General features: G+C 44.8%; 1 protein-coding gene across 3 annotated transcripts in view; it reads left to right on the top strand.

The window, feature by feature from the left end:
- The window catches only part of LOC122541785 (transmembrane protein 150A), a 57420-nt gene extending 40126 nt beyond the window's left edge, over positions 1-17294 (top strand). For all 3 annotated transcript variants that reach the window (XM_087982322.1, XM_043678758.2, XM_043678757.2), the window contains 4 exons: positions 4665-4732; positions 9304-9434; positions 13848-14025; positions 15233-17294. In XM_087982322.1, the coding sequence (XP_087838448.1) occupies positions 4665-4732; positions 9304-9434; positions 13848-14025; positions 15233-15456 (601 nt within the window). In that variant the 3' untranslated portion in view covers positions 15457-17294. The remainder of the gene's footprint in view (positions 1-4664; positions 4733-9303; positions 9435-13847; positions 14026-15232) is intronic.
- Positions 17295-17809: the final 515 nt, after the last annotated feature.

Genomic DNA, 17809 nt, shown 5'->3' with positions numbered 1-17809 from the left:
TTTGTAACGGCGAGGGCATTGGTGGAGACAAAGTGGCACTGAAGAATGGCGACTCTTGTTCCACCGGCAGCTGGGTGGCAAAGGGGACTCATGCCTGGCCAACAGGCCCATAGATGAGCACTTATCAAGAAAGACTGTAAAGTTGAAGACTTTTTTTTATTTCTTCATTTTTCTGCTCTTATATTCTATGTTTTGGTTTATTTTTCTCTGTTTTAAAATGGCGCCAAGGACTGACGACACTACACAACATTTATCAATGTATTTTGGAACAAAATATATGTGACAATAAATAAATCAAATCAAGTACTGTCGGTTCCGATATAACCACGATAGTTGTGATCTCGCGTTATAAAGAACATTGCGTAATAGCTGTGCCATGGGGCCGGAATCACGTTATAGCCAATATAGCTAAGGAGAGTTCGCGTTCTACAAATAACACAGGTTCTGGAGAGTTCATGTTCTACAAATAATGGTCTAAGTTCTTCAATCACATTAAAGCTAATTCACATTGAGGAAACACATTATAAAACCAACTGTAAATAAATCAAACCAAATATTTAATATAATCACTTGTGGCTGCGGATTCATCCCACAGTTTGGTATGCTTTCTGTTCTCCACTGAAGTGTTAATCTGGGTTTTGTGGTAATATCCAACAGTGTTACATAAACCCATGGCCTTCAGGCTCAGAGGCTTGTTTTGAGTTCTGTACATGAAATTATATCACTAATTTAATCAGGCTGCCTTGAAACAAGGCCTGTTTCAAGTTTGACGTGCAACAATGTTCAACAGACCTCAGCAAATCTCAGTGATTTCATGTAACTTCTAAAAAAAAATTATGCTTGAAATTTTCCCTGCCGCTTAACCCTTCCAACCCACCCTGCTGCCGCCCCCCCCCCACCTTCTCCAATTGTCTTACATCTGTTTGGTCCAAACTAGCCACTTTTAAGCCTCGAATTTTTATCTTTTCTTTTATCACTATTTCTTTCTAATGTCGCATTTGTGCACATTTGTTGTTTCTACCTTAAAAGAATCCGTTTTAAAAGGCTTTTGGCTATGGCTCAGTGCTAAGCAGGCTTTCTTCTTAAAAAGATTGTGGGTTCAAGTCACATTGAATCTAGCCTACTTTCTCAGCACTGAGACATCAATTCATCCTTTTCAGATGAACATGAGTGACCATTCATGTTATATTTTCAAGACTGAGACAGATTTTTAATCAGTAAGGCAGGAAAGTAGAGTTGCGGATTACCAGGTGAGCCATAATTTCATTTGAGTAGCGGAGTGGGTTTGATGGGCTGAATGGCTTATTTCTGTTCCTACAGATTATCTCAGGGTTAAGAAGAGCCTTCTGAGTGTCTTGCCGAAAATATTTCGCTCAACTATGAAGACACAAAAACAGATTATCTGGTTATTGTCACATTGCTGTTTGTGGCTCTTGCTGTGCACACATTAGCCACTTTGTTTGTCAACATTATCTCTCATTGCCTTACCCACCATGTGGATCTCAGGGGACCGTGCACAACAGAGACTTCTGGAAAGCAGACGCCATGCAGTGCCATAGCTATCGGTGTGCACGACGCCTCCCAGTGGCTATGGGTAGCAGAGTGGGAACATTGGTGTTTACCACATTCCACTTCACAGAAGAGTTACAGCACTGAGGGAGGCCATTCAGCCCATTCTTCCTGGCTGTTCAAATGGGTGTCACTATCAAGCACCATTCTTCTGTCTTTCCCCGGACATTTGCACATTATCTCTGTCCAAGTGATCATCCAATGCCCTCTTGCTGTTCAAGCATTTTCTGGGTCCATCAAAAGATGCTGAGTAACACCAGCTCTCCTTTACACGGCCTCATAGAATGTTTAAAAGTGACGTATTTTGTCCCCCTCCCCCACCTGCTTGTGTACAACCCACTGTCTGACTGATGAAGACTGACATTAGGCATTGTGATAGGAGCAGGAAGGCAGGTAAACATCCTTTCATAAGACCATATGATAAAGGAGGAGAATTAGGACATTCAGCCCACTGAGTCTGCTCTGCTATTTGATCATGGCTGATACATTTTGCCACCCCAACATATTGTGAATGCACCACATTGAGATTTTCTTTCTTTTTATTCATTGAATCCCTGCAATATGAAAACAGGCCATTCGGCCCTTCCAAAGAGCATTCCACTCAGGCCAACCCCTCTACACATTCCCTGTAACCCTATATGGATAATCCAACTAACCTGCAATCTTTGGATTGTGGGAGTGAATCAGAGCACCCGGAGGAAGCCCACACAGAGAGAATGTGAAAACTCCAGACAGACAGTTACCCAAGAGTGGAATTGAACCCACATCTCTGGTGCTCTCAGTCAGCAGCGCTAACCGCTGAGCCACCAAGCCACCCCAAATTTCTTAAAGGTGTTTCTCCGCAAGTGTTTTACATCCCTTTTTCCATCTTCTTCATCTTGAGCTATCTCATGCAGACTGTCTCTCTCTCTCTCTTTCCCTATCCCACCAGTTTCTCTCTGTCTCTCTCTCTTTCTCTCTGTCTCTCTCTCTCCACCCCCACCTCTCTCCACCCCCTCTCCCCCCCGCCCCCCCATCCCCCCCACCCATTCCTCTACCCGAGGTGTCTGTCGTGTGTGCCTTCCTTCCCCTGAGAGATTGGCAATTGGGCAGGAGGTGGACAGTACAGGGGATTTTCCTGGCAAGATAATTCCTGTTTCAGTGGTGTTTTGTGAAACTGTGTGCCTAGTATTGAGCTCTCCTAATGGGAGTCAGGAAGGGGGTTGATACGCATATGAGCTAGGAAGTATTATATGTTTACTTCTATCAGGATCACATACAGGTAGAGCTTTAGCAAATGACCCCTATACAGTGTGGATCCACCCTTTATAAAGGCTACAGATATCGTTTGTAATATAATGATGTTGTACCAGTTGACAAACTTAGCATAAAAATAATTATCGGGGTGAATTATGTATAGTGTTCCCAGATGTAGAAAGAATAAGGAGGTCAAAGAAGGTCACATTATTGGAAGGTACAGGTCAAGTTGAGAGAAGGAACAAAGGGATCTCACAGAATAAATATTTCATTGGAGACAGTTCAGAAAATGTTCACTAGCATGATTCCCAGTCTGGAGAGTTTTTTATTGTCTTTTTAAGTAAGAATCCAGTAATGAGTTCAAGAGGAGCTTCTACACTCAGAGGACAGGCAGAACTCATTGCCATACGGTGCAGATGAGGCAAATAGTGCATAGATGGAGTTAAGGGGACACCAGATTAACACAGGACCAAAGAGGAAATGAGGATACTTTTTTGGGGTAAGATGAGGCAGGGTGGTGAATCTTTGGAATTCTTTGCTCCACTATACTGTGGAGACTCAGTGTGTTTGAGATAGATATCAATTTCTAGATAACACTGACATCAAAGAATATGGGATACCAAGGGGAAATAGCGCTGAGATGGATGATCGACTGTTTCTCGAATGGAATAACAAGTTTGAGGGGCGGAATGGTCTCCTCCTGCTCCTGTGTTCTTCATTCAAATGTATCAATCACTTAGAAGTCAGGAGGTTCAGTGACGTTCTGTGATGTCACATGATTTCAGCCATGGCTCTTTGAGCGGTAGTGATGACACCAGCAGACCACCAAGGTGCAGAGTGCAATCATTGAAAAAGGTCTGAGGTACTGTTCTGGTCTCAATAATCTGTGGACTTGCCAGTTATTAAAGTTTTCTGTGAAATGTTAGCAGTACAAATCAAATTCTTCAACCCTCGATTTCCCTCTTTTGCACCATACAATTGCCATTTCCAGTTCTTGCCCCCTCATTTGCAGCTCTGATCTCCAGCATCTGCAGACCTCACTTTCTCCTCAATAATCCCAGAGGGCTTGGCAGTGCAGAACTTGAAAGAGAGACAAAGCTTTCATTTTATACGAGAGCTGACTTACTTTTGCAGGATAGGATGTGTTGTTGACATGGAATTACAGAACGTGTGACAAAGATATGTAGAATATTTGTACTACCATCACTTTAAATATGCAGAATATCCAAAATAGTTCCCTGTTCCTTTCTTCATGATAACGACTTGGCCAATCAGAGACAATCTGCCAACCAATCTGCTCCCTTGCCCCCAGTCATATAAACTGTTGTGACTGTTTGAAATTTGGCATTCTTGCATGTGTCCTGATGAGTATAAAATGAAAGCTTTGTCTCTCTTTCAAGTTCTGCACTGCCAAGCCCTCTGGGATTATTGAGGAGAAAGTGAGGTCTGCAGATGCTGGAGATCAGAGCTGCAAATGTGTTGCTGGAAAAGCGCAGCAGGTCAGGCAGCATCCAGGGAACAGGAGAATCGACGTTTCGGGCATAAGCTGAAGAAGGGCTTATGCCCGAAACGTCGATTCTCCTGTTCCCTGGATGCTGCCTGACCTGCTGCGCTTTTCCAGCAACACATTTCCACCTCTGGGATTATTGTCCAACAGCCAATATGTTGACTTGTGTGATTGTTTTCTGGGATATATCAGTAGCAGTACACTAAATAAATTACAATCCAAGAGTGGATTCTGTGATCTCATCCACAGCTGCACTGACACTACAGAGTTTGTGTGCATTTCATGTCTCTGTTCTCTCTTCCTGAGAAATAACAAACAATGCTCCTTTCTCATACTTTGCTATTCATTACAGCACCAGTGGAATGAACCTTCCTGAAAACTCTCTCTACAGCGCGGTGCTTAATGCAGTCTCTGTTTTATGTAAGTATGATAAGACCATAAGACATAGGAGTGGAAGTAAGGCCATTCGGCCCATCGAGTTCACTCGGCCATTTAATCATGGCTGATGGGCATTTCAACTTCACTTACCTGCACTCTCCCCGTAGCCCTTAATTCCTTGCAAGATCAAGAATTTATCAATCTCTGCCTTGAAGATATTTAACTTCCCGGCCTCTACTGCACTCCATGGCAATGAATTCCACAGGCCCACCACTCTCTGGCTGAAGAAATGTCTCCTCATTTCTGTTCTAAATTTACCCCCTCTAATTCAAGGCTGTGCCCAAGGGTCCTAGTCTCCCCACCTAATGGAAACAACAATGATACAGTGGTTATACTGTGCAAATAAAACTCATCCAGCTTGTGCTGAATGGCTTTTTAAAAGTTGCCTTTTTTTTCAAGATTTGATTTGATGAAGCAATGGATTGCCAATGTTAGAGTATGCTGATTTAGAATGGGTTGCAATAGTAAAGTCTTGCTTTCTCAGTGAAAGATAGCAGTGGAGGGACTTTTCCAGGGACCACCTCACACACACAGCTGAATTGATGCTGGATAATTCCAGGTCTAATCATTCTTAATCTCCAGGTAAACACTAAGGAGGGAAGGGCCACATTCCAGAGTGGTGCATTGCGTGTTCTTTTGGAACCATTTCATAGAATCTCTATAATATGGAAGCAGGCCATGTAACCTACTTCAACCCTCCAATCAGCATCCCACCAATACCTACACTCCCCCTCCCCCCCCCCCCCCCGCATACACACACACACACACCTGCGAATCTTTGGACAGTGGGAGGATACCAGAGCACCTGGAGGAAACCCACGCAGATATAGAGAAAATGTGCAAACTCCACACAGACAATCACCCAAAGGCAGACTCAAACCTGGGTCCCTGGCTCTGTGAGGCAGCAGTGCTAGCCACTGAGCCGCTGTACTGCCCCAATTTACCGCACTATCTTTCAGACTAGAGTCTTAATCGAGAATAAACTCAGCTGTCAATCTGTTAGAGGGAGATCCTGTCTGACTAAACATATTGATGAGGGTAGTGCAGTGATATGATTTACATAACGCCTTTGACAAGGTTCCATATAAAAGACTGGTCCAAAGCTAGCCCTTGGCATCCAAAGCAAATTGTATCTTAAATTGGCTTGCAAATAGGAGAAAGTGAAGTCTGCAGATGCTGGAGATCAGAGCTGGAAATGTGTTGCTCGAAAAGCGCAGCAGGTCAGGCAGCATCCAGGGAACAGGAGAATCGACGTTTCGGGAATAAGCCCTTCTTCAGGAATGGGGAAAGTTTGTCCAGCAGGCTAAGATAAAAGGTAGGGAGGAGGGACTTGGGGGAGGGGCGTCGGAAATGTGATAGGTGGAAAGAGGTCAAGGTGAGGGTGATAGGTCAGACTGGAGTGGGCGCGGAGAGGTCGGGAAGAAGATCTCAGGTTAGGAAGGCGGTGCTGAATTTGATGGATTTGACTGAGACAGGATGGGGGGAGGGGAAATGAGGAAACTGGTGAAATCCAAGTTCATCCCTTGTGGTTGGAGGGTTCCTAGCCGGAAGATGAGGCGTTCTTCCTCCAACCGTCGTTTTGTTGTGGTCTGACGATGGAGGAGTCCAAAGACCTGCATATCCTTGGTAGAGTGGGAGGGGGAATTGAAATGTTGAGCTACAGGGTGGTTGGGTTGGTTGGTCCGGGTGTCCCAGAGGTGTTCTCTGAAACGCTCCGCAAGTAGCCGGCCTGTCTCCCCAATATAGAGGAGGCCACATCGGGTGCAGAGGATGCAATAGATGATATGTGTGGAGGTGCAGGTGAATCTGTGGCGGATATGGAAGTTTCCTTTGGGGCCTTGGAGGGAGGTGAGGGGGGAGGTGTGGGCGCAAGTCTTGCACCTCCTGCGGTTGCAGGGGAAGGTGCCGGGAGTGGAGATTGGGTTGGTGGGGGGTGTGGATCTGACGAGGGAGTCACGGAGGGAGTGGTCTTTACGGAATGCTGATAGGGGAGGGGAGGGAAATATATCCTTGGTGGTGGGGTCCGTTTGGAGGTAGCGGAAATGACGGTGGATGATGCGCTGTACATGGAGATTGGTGGGGTGGTAGGTGAGGACCAGTGGGGTTCTGTCCTGGTGGCAAATAGGAGGCAAATGGTGATGGGGGAAGGTTGTTTTGTGGTTGGAAGCCAATGACCAGCGATGTACTGAGGGGATCAGTGCTGGGTCCCTCGCTGTTTGTTTTATACATCAAGGGTTTGGATGTGAACATAGAAGGTATATGAGTAAGTTTGCAGATGACATGAAAACTGGTGGTTTTATTGACAATGAAGATGATGGTCTCAGGCTACAATCTGATATTGATCAGCTGGCACAGTGCACAGAGCAATGGCAGATGGAATTTAATCCTAGTAAGGGCAAAGTGATGCATTTTTGGAGATCTAATAAGGGAGGGATTTACGCAATGAATGATGGGTTCCTAGGGAGTACTGAGGAGCAAAGGGACCTTGGTGTACAAGTCCATAGATCCCTGAAGGTGTCAGCACAGGTAGACAGGCCGGTGAAGAAGGTATATGGGATGCTTGCTTTCATCACCTGAGCTGTAGACTATAAGAGCAAGGACATCTTGTTACAACTTAGTAAAACATTGGTTAGGCCACAGGTGGATTACTGTGTGCAGTTCTGGTTGGCATGCTATCAGAAGGAAGTGATTACACTGGAGAGGGTGCAAAGGAAGTGCACCAGGATGTTGCCTGGGCTGATAAGTCTCCATCATGAGGAGAGACTGGATAGGCTGGGTTTGGTTTCCTTGGAGCGGCGGAGACTGAGAGGGGAAGCTTTTTGAGCTATGCAAAATTATGAGAGACATAGACAGAGTAGATCATGAGAATCTTTTCCCCATGGCAGACCAGAGAGCACATGGTTAAGGTGAGGAGTAAGTGGTTTAGAGGAGATTTGAGAAAAATATTTTCACACAAAAGGCGGTTGAAATTTGGAGGGTGCCTGAGAGGGTGATGGAATACTCTCAAAACGTTTAAGAAGTATCTGGATGTTTAAAATACAAGGATCTGGTTGGCCATAAACCAAGGGCAGGGATATGGGATTAATTCTATCTGGTGTTTGTTGGGCGGCATAGATGTAGTGGGCCGAAGGGCCTATTTCTTTGCTGTTTGACTCTATAACACTATGACAAACACGATGGCAGAAAAGATTTCATTCTCTGCTGGCAAAAGGGCAATTTAATAAACTATTTCAGGCAGCTTCAATCTACAGCTTCAAAAAAAAAAGGGCTCATGCCCGAAACGTCGATTCTCCTGCTCCTTGGATGCTGCCTGACCTGCTGCGCTTTTCCGACAACACATTTTCAGCTTCAATCTACTCACAATTGATCTGATCCCAAAATCCAAAGACACCCCTATTGGCACTATGTTGGTAATCTCACTTAATTGCAGAGATTAAAGTTCTGTAAAGGAAGTTTTAGTCTGGTCTGTTCCATTACTCAATACGATTGTGACTGCCATTCTGCCTTGAATTTATCTTCCTGTGCTATACCCACACATCTTGATTCCTTTGATATTTGAAAAATCTGCCTATGTCTCGAATGTAATTCTTGTCTAAGCACCACAATTCTCTGCAGAGATTTCCAAAGATTCACAATTCTTTGAGTGAAGAAATTTCTCCTCATCTCAGACCTAACGGCCAGTTGCTTGTTCTAAGACAGTGTCTGTATATTCAAGATTACCCCCAGCCAGGGAGAACTCTTCCCGGTGTCGGTCAAAGCATTTCATTTTTCAATGAGATCATCAGTCATTTTTCTGAACTGTGAGAATATAGGCTTCATCTACTCAATATCTCCTCATGGGACAATCCCCTCATCGCAGGAATGAGGTAATGAATCCTCACTGTACTCATTTGAAGGCATTATATGTTTATCTTTAAGTAAGGAGAATAGATATGTACATAATACATCAGATGTGACCTCACCAGACCCCTTTGTAACTGCAGTCGGACTCCATCTTACGTTCCACATCTTTCAGCATAACAGCCAGCAAACCATTTGCTGTCCTAATTTTAATCTGCTGGTTGGCTTTCCGTGATTCACATAATTTGCAGTGTGGGATTTGATCCCTAAATTTCCAGGGAGAAAATAATTCAAGGAAAACTCAATGATGCAAGTTTGAATTGGGCACCAAAATGAGAAGTTATTTTAGGGAGAGATCCTTTACCTGGAGAGTCAGTACACACAGAAACCAGTAATCAATCCAATTAGTTTGTATCAGTGCCAGTGATCCAATGGGTTAGAACGTTCAATGTTTTGTCACATTTAAGGCAGATGTCATTGACATATTTAAGGGAATAATGTTAAAATATTTGACCCAGATGTTAATACAGAGCAAATAGATTGCCCAAGCAAAATAATGGGTCGAATATCTTCCCTCTATGCTGTAAATCTTAATGGGTCCAACTGTTATCAAATTGAGAAGAAGTAGGTCCACGAGGCAGCATCTGATAAATGGTGTGAATTTAGGGAAAGTAGCCCATTTGTTAATCTGCTTCATGCTCTCCTTCTTCCAGTTGCTTTGGTGTGCATTTTCCGACATGCTCAGATAGTGGAACGGAAAGGAGACGAGGCTGTGCTGAGTAAGGCTGCTATGATTATAGGCTTCTTTGGCTCTATAGGAGGCTTCATCGCTGGAAACTGTAATGTAAGTGCATGTGTCTGTGATGGGACCACATTTGGTTCATTGCTGGCTGAGAATGATAAGCTCTCTTCGGGGGAGGGTGGGGGGGGATCGACCTAACGAGGATTAGATTATGAACCCACTTTAAATAAATGTTTTGTTTTCCCATTTTAATTGGCAATAGTTGATATATTCAAAAGATCATAGAATCATAGAACCCCTACAGTGTGGAAGCAGGCCATTCGGTCCATTCAGTCCTCACTGACCCTCCAAAGACAATCCCACCCAAACTCACACCCCCTACCCTATTGCTGTAACCCTGCATTTCCCATGGCTGATCCATCTAACTTGCATATCCATGGACTCCATGGGTCATTTCCCAAGGCCAATCCACCTAACCTGCACATCTTTAGACTGTGGATTGCACATGGCACCTGGCTTCCTTTAATGAAGGGGAGTCAGTGATTGGGTTTTAACACTGGGAGAATACAGCACCTGTTTCTATTGGTTTACGGATACTGTGTTGTCCAGTATGTTAAACATGCTGGAGAACTAATAGAAAAACTAATAATTGACACCGTCCTTGAGCTGCGATCTTAATACAGTGTATGCATGGCTTCTTCAACCCTTTAGTGTGCCAGTTACTAAAATATGTGAGTGTTTTTCCATTGTCAGAGTGGAAAAACCTACCGGACCTTGTCAATTTACCTGCTGCGGACGCATCTATTCATAAAGGAATTTTCTATTGATACAAAGTCCAGACTTCACATTGAGAGTCTGATTCATTGCTTTGCATGGCAGCACTAATGTGTTCAGTGGGATAGATTCAGAACAGATCTAGCAGCTCAAAGCTGACTATCACGAAGGTCTGTAGGCCATCAGCAGCTGTGGAATTGTGTGCAAATAAATTTGGAAACTCATGGCCAGCATATCCCCCCATGCTACCATTGCCATTAAGGCAGGGAATCAACCTTGGTTTAATAGCGAGTGCAAGTCAGCATACCAGGCACACTTGAAACATGAGGCATTAACCTGGTGAAGCTACAGGGTAAAAACAATGACTGCAGATGCTGGAAACCAGATTCTGGATTAGTGGTGCTGGAAAAGTACAGCAGTTCAGGCAGCATCCGAGGAGCAGTAAAAACGACGTTTCGGGCAAAAGCCCTTCATCAGGTTTACTGCTCCTCAGATGCTGCCTGAACTGCTGTGTTTTTCCAGCACCACTAATACTAGTGAAGCTACAACTCAGGCATCTGCCCAGCAAGGAGAAACAGCAGAAGTAGCATTTGATAGACAAGGGTAATTGATGCAACAACCAAAGGATCAGATCTAAGCTTGACAGACCTGCCATATCCAGTTGTGATGGCTGGTGGACAATTAAACAAATAACAGGAGAAAGAGGGTCCACAGGTATCTCCATCTTCAATGATGGGGGAGGTCAGTACATCAGTGTAAAAAGGAAGCCTGAAGCATTTACATCTTCAGTTAGAAATGTTAAGTAGATGTTCTGTCTTAGCCTCTTCCTGAGGTCCCCAGCATCACAGATGCCACCCTTCAGCCAAGTTGATTCGCTTCGAGTGATAAAGTGAAATGGTTGAAGATGCTGGAAGGCAAAGGGGCCTGATTCATGCACGGAACCAACCATACTCTTCCGGTACAACTTCAGCATTGCCATGTACCCAACAAGGTCAGATGTTGCCTAAGATTGTCCTGTTCACAAAAAGCAGGACAAATCCAATCTCTCCCTGTTGAGTCTCCCACTCGATTTTCATCAGGTGGTGGAAGGGGTCATCAGCAATGCCACCAAGCAGCAACTGCTGAGCTGTAAGCTGTTCACTGATGCTCAATTTGGATCCCACCACGGCCACTTGGCTATTGACCTCAATGCAGCCCGTGTTGAAATAGGGAGAAAAGAAGTGAACTGTAGAGGGAAAGTGAGAGTGACTGCCATTTCCATCAGATCAACATTTGATGGAGTGTGTCATCAAGGAGCCCTGGCAAAATTGAATGGGAGTCAGGAGGAAACTCTCCAGGGATTCAAGTCATACTAATACAAAGGGAGATGGACTTGGCTCCATACAAACATAGCAGTAAGAGTAGATCACTCAGCCCCTTTAGCCATTTAATAAGAGCAGGACTGATCTGTCTGTGGTCTCAGCTCCACATTCTGACCTACGCCAGATAACCTTTGATGGCTTGGTTGTTGGACACCAATGATCTCAGTCACAGGATAGCACTGCAGGAGTTCATCAGGGTAGTATCCCCGACTCAGTTAGTTCATTGATAATCCACCTTTCATCATAGGTTCAGAAAAGGTGACGTTCTCTGATGATTGTACAATTAACGATTCCTCAGGTACTGAAGCAGCCCATGTCCGAATGCAGCAAGACCATGTTCTCTCTCTCTCTACTTGGATACTGTCTGACCCACTGTGATCTCCAGCATTTGTTGATTTCAGGACAATATCCAAGTTCAGGCTGACGAGTGGCATGTAACGTTCATGCCACACAAGTACCAAGCAATGACCATCTCCAACAAGAGAGAATTTAACCATCATCCTCTGACATTCAATGGCATTACCATCACTGAATCCCTACAATCCTGGGGATAACCATTGACCAGAATCTGAAATGAACTAGTCACGTCAATGGCTGTAAAAGCAGCTCAGAAACTGAGACCTCATCTCTTGACTTCCAATGCCTGCCCACCACATACAAGACATAACCCATGATATTGTCTCCATTTGCTTGCATGTGTGCAGCTCAAACAACCTCCAAGAAGGATAAAACTAACTAGAAGATAGTGAGGACTGCAGATGCTGGAGATCAGAGTCGATGACGGGTGGCGCTGGAAAAGGCACAGCAGGTCAGGCAGCATCTGAGGGACAAGCGGGTCAAAGTTTCGGGCAAAACCCTTCATCATGATTATGCTAAAAACCTCGACTGTCTTGCTGCTCAGATGCTGCCTGACCTGCTGCGCCTTTTCCAGTGCCACACTTTATCGATTCTGAAACCAACCAGAACAAACTAACCCACGTGACTGGCAAGAGACGCTAGTCCTATCAATCACACATCGCATGAAAGAATAAAAATAACACTTGCTGCAACCAAATGTCTGACAACCCCCTTTGCTCTATAAAGTAAAAGCCCAGCTTCTCGAACCTAACCCTCTCGCTAAAATCTCTCATCATTGGAGCAATTGTGGCAATTCGCCTCTGTTGTGTGTGGTTTTCTTCCTTGGTGCTTGTTTTGTGATTATAGACATGTGAAGGATATTTGCCTGTTTGTGTATGACTCTGCCTGTGTATGTGAGACCTGTGTCTGTGTGAGATTCTGCATGTGTTTGTGCGTGTGACTCTGTATGTGTCTGTGTGTGGGTGAGTGACTGAGTGATTGTGTGTGTGTGTGTGTGTGTGAATGAGTAATTCTGTGTGTGTGTTTATATGTGTGAAACTCTGCCTGTCTTTCTGTCTGTCTGCGTTTATGTGTGTCTGTACGTAAGAGATTTTGCCTCTGTGCATGTTTGTGTGTGCATGTGTGTGCCTGTAAGGGAGTTTGTGTGTGTGTGTGTGTGTGAGAGAGAGAGAGAGAGAGAGAGAGAGAGAGAGAGAGAGAGAGAGAGATTATACCTGTGTATGTAGACATGAGAGACTACCTTTTTTGTGTGTGCATCTGTGTGACTCTTCCTGTTTGTATCTGAGTGAGAGACTCAGTCTATCTGTGTGTGTGTGAGTGCTCGTGTGTCTGTGCGCGCGCGCGTGCGTGCATGTATCAGTCTCTTTGTGTGTTTATTTTGTGATTAAAATGGTGCCACCATTGCCTCAACTGTAACTAGTCAGAAATTTCTCTTGGCAAATACTGAGCCATTACTCATTCTGCACCAAGTGCTGATTGTAGAAGAGGAACTGATCAGGGAGGCCCTGGGACAATCCTCCAAAATACTCAAGCTGCATTGTTGTCCCTAATTTAAAGACTTCCATCAACAAAATGGGTGGGAAGTGAAGTAAATGCAAATTCTGAAGGACAGGTTGTGAGGGTTGGGGGTAGAGAAGTGGGGTTGGGGGTGGGGAAGTGGTGTTTGGGATGGGAATGTGGTCCGCGAATGTTGCAAACTGGATTCTGTAGGGGATTGGGAGTAGAGAGGATTGACATGATGGATAATGGGAAAGTGGAAATGGGAGGGAAAGGCTTGAATGATGGCGAAGGGTGGGGGGGCATGGGCAAGATGGAATGTGAGGGATTGGTCAGATAAACAGCACTTGAAAATTCTTTTCTTCCATTAGCTCAACACAACTAAACAGGAAGTGACTTTTTCTAGGATCGGTTGCAATTGCACTTCACCTTTGTGCATTTGTGACACTTACTTTGGACTTGAATTGGTTGTATTGTAATGAAATGACGTATTTGGCTGCCCTAACATGAGCTGCTTCTCTTCCAGCCGTCAGTTCTCATGGTGCTACACTACTTTGGAGCCACGCTGTGTTTTGTCAGCGGTTGTATTTATACCATTTTACAGACAGCTTTAACATTCAGGCTCCATTTGACGGGGAAGGAGTGCTTCTTGGTGCCTCTACGTGCAGTTCTGACCATTTTCCAAGTGGTCTTCTCTATTTGTTGTATCCTTTCTTGGTTGTGGCTGTGCTGTGTTTGGGGTAGCTCTCTAGTACTGCTCCCATCCGCTACATAGAATAAACAGAGAGGTTGTGAAGAGCCTGTTTCTGAAGGACGATGAACATGAATCACAAGGCCATTCAGCCCACTTCCCATTCTAGTTCTTTGAAAGAACTGGACAATTAGATGTCCTGCTCCTTCCAAAAAATCTCATGTTTCTTTTCTTTAACACTCTCCCAGTGCTTGTCATGAACTCATTCCCCATTCTACAATTGATTTGTCTCACATAGTCTGGGAAGGAAAGATAAAGCTATCTGAGACTGTCAGTGCTGCTAGGCCGATGGCAGGTCAGGACAGGGCTATGTTTAACTGTGATGCTTCCTTTGGTGGAATAGCTCTCTATCAGAGTTGATGCTCAGTCCCATTTATCAGATGCATCCAGCAGCAGAATTGGTCAAACTCACAGAGGGTTTGGCAGCAGCAGAACCTGTGTAAAGTTACCAGCTTCATTCATGTGGGGATTGGGGGAGGCTGCCAAGACAGGAAGTAGACACTCAGGATCCACCCAGCTTCCTTATGGGAATGCCAAGACAAAATGATTGAGAATTTGGAATTACAAATGCTCGATTGGCAGATCCAAAGAGTGACAAGAGGGCAGGGAGTGGGGGAAGGAGATAGGAGGGGAAGAGAGAGACAAGATGAAAGGAGGAGGGGGGAAGAGGACAGGAGAACCAAGAATGGGAAGAGGGATATAGAGAAGGACAGAAGAGCTACAAGGGGAGGGTAATGAGACAAAATGAGAGGAGATGGGAAAGGAGGAGGTAGAAGAATGGGAAGCAGAGGAGAAGAGAAGTGAAAGGCAGAGAAAGGAGAGACAGAGATAGTGCATTCTTGATCGTAGCAACTCAATTGGATCCAGCAAACTCCTCTTTCTCTGTACACTGGGCCAAGGGACAGTCAATCAGAGCCATCTTCACATGAATGAGGTACTCTGATATAAGGCCAAATATACAGCTCAGCTGCATATATATCAATGTCACAGCATGACCAAGTGTCAGGAGAACGAGAAAGGTGACTGGACCATGGGGATCTCTTCAGTGGAAACAGAGTGGGCCGAGGAATTGTGTGAGGAGAAAGGGTGGGAGATACTCGTGCTTACACCTCAACAATAAACCAGCCCTTTGTTATGACTTATCCTTAACTCTGTTGCAGATCTGGCCTTTTTTGTCCATCCAGACACCAAGAGGCAACATATAGGAGCCATCTGTGAATGGATCTTGGCCACAAATTTCTACGTCTTTATCATGTCATTTTCCTTTGAATTTTACTATATAACCTCAGCGGTGCTCTATGCATTGATTAGTAGACCTGATGATGAGAAGGTTGCAATTCTGTCCGAACCCAGAGGTACAAATATGGCCACGTTCGATAAATGACATACGGATTACCATGTGCAGACAGGCCGCAGGAATACGGGTTGTTGGAATCGTACCATTCTCTGTAATACTTACATTTTATGTTGCGTAAATCTCTTTGTCTCTATCAAAATGTTTCTTCTTCTTTGGAGCCCACAGGTTGGTTTTCTTGTTTCTTAGCGAATAGCCAGTTAGCACATTGTGAACCCTAGATGGAGTATCACAGGCCCCCATATCCCTCTCACTAGGCAACATAGTTTCCAGCTACAATATGGCAAGACAAGGCCAAGGGCTTTGAATTTCAACTTTCCACTTATTGTTGTGTCCACCATAGGCATTCCCAGCACCAATCACATGAGGTATCCCAGGCCCTCCTGCCTCATTGTACTCCAACTTCTGTACAAGGCTTCAAGGCCTAGATATCAGTGAGCCTTGTTCACTAACTAGTGTTGGCTTTGGCCAATCTGAGGACAGCCAGGGAAGGAAAGGCCTAAAGAAGGGGACTTAGACTTCTCTGTCTTTTTCAGCCACCTCCTGGATCCTTGACTATTGTTTGTGGTCAGTGGCAGCCAGAAGGCAGGGAAGTCAGGCTTCAGGCCTACCACTGAAGTTACCACTGGGCAAGCCCGTGCCGAGGATGTCTATGGTGTATGAGCGGGGGAGGGGAGGGGGTGGGATATCAGGACCCCATCTATCTGCCATGGATTTATACTGGGTGCCTCTGGAGAGAGGATAGCCAGCGTAACTAACAAGCAAAGCAGTTTCTCAGGCAAGTTTCAGCAGACAGATGCAGCTTGCAGTGGGTCCATGATTGGGGCCCAGCACCCTGCTTTGCCCGACTGGGAACTCTGGACCCTCTCATGAGTTTCAGAGGAAGATTTATCCCAAATGACATGGGAGCTTCTGTTTGGAGATGGCTTTATGGAAGTATGGATTGTAAAACACTTCCTTCATCGTCAGACTGACATCTGATTAAGTTGCAATTCAACTTATGGGGGTGGGGTGTGAAGGGAAGAAGACCTGGCTCTTAGAGGGGAAGGGGGTTTGGGGGTAGCACAGCTGCAGCAACCTAGCTAGGCATCCGACCTCCTCACTGATGTACAGATTGGCCACCAGCTGCAGTGCAGAAAAGGTGGTGTCAAAGTTACTCATCTGAGGCATTTTTGAAAATCAGTAACTTGTTGTTTTAGAATCACACAGCACAGATGGAGGTCATTAGAGCCTCCCGTGGCTGTATCCTCTCTTTGACTTTCTCAATCAACTAGTTCCTCACCTCTCCTGTATTTTGTTTCCCCTTGTACTAGTTAGATATTTTCCTAATCAATCTCTTTAGAGTTACTGTTATGTAGTTGGGACTTCTGGAGTAGTTAGGACTGGGACCCAGGTCTCCTGACTTAGAGATATGTTTATTACTATAGCACCACAAGAACACTACCCTTTGTTGAATTTATCAGATTCCCCTTTGCAGCTGAATCTCCAATCAGGCACTGTATTGCAGATCACAACTCCCCACCGCGTAATCAAATAAAATTCTTATGCCACTTATGCTTCTTTTGTGAACCACTTAAATCATCGATCATATTCTCTCCCACTGCTCTGTCGGAGCTGCTGTTTCTGCTGACCCTCTCTCGACCGAAGGTGAGACGTGACAGACCTCCTTATGAAACCCCCTGTGCCAAAATTGTACCCTTCCTGTCAGACACGGGAGAATAAAAATGGACATCACTGTTTTTGGACCTATTTTCCTGATTGTTTGTGTTTTACTCTTTTCAGCAGGAGAATGGACAACGTACTGTATTTAGTTCTATATTATTTTTAGCACTGCAGACTGTTAGAAATAAATTCAGTAAATCAAAGGAGCCTGGTCTTTTATCACTTATCTCATTGTTACATTGCTAAGTGCAGTACTGACCTAATGTGTTACTGTCCTTCACAATGATGTTGATGAATTTTGGTTCTCTGTTTTTGTCTGTTCCATTATTCTTACTCCCCAAGCAACGCAAATTAAAATGTCTCCTGGGAATAAAGATTTGGGATTCTGAAAGTTTGAGAATATCCTCACCTTGGACTGATAGAGCTGTGGGCTCACGGGAAGGCACTCTCACCTCAGAGCCTGAGGTTCAAGGGTTCAAGCCCAACTCTTCAGCACAACGTTGAGTCTGGCATTCCAGTGCAATGACGTGGAGGTACCAGTGTTGGATTGGGGTGGATAAAGTCAGAAGTCACATGACACCAGGTTGTAGTCCAGCAGGTTTATTTGAAATCACAAGCTTTCAGAGCGCTGCTCCTTCATCAGGTGAAGTCACTCCATAGGATCCCTACAGTGTGGAAGCATCAAGTCAAACTGACCTGCTGAAGAGCGTGGCCACCCAGA

The sequence above is a fragment of the Chiloscyllium plagiosum genome, unplaced genomic scaffold (assembly GCF_037043375.1).
Source record: "Chiloscyllium plagiosum isolate Xiang-an unplaced genomic scaffold, Cpla_swu_hap1 HiC_scaffold_43, whole genome shotgun sequence".
NCBI classification, from domain to species: domain Eukaryota; kingdom Metazoa; phylum Chordata; class Chondrichthyes; order Orectolobiformes; family Hemiscylliidae; genus Chiloscyllium; species Chiloscyllium plagiosum.
The sequence above is the reverse complement of the archived record's forward strand: the minus strand, read 5'-3'. Positions and strand labels throughout refer to the sequence as shown.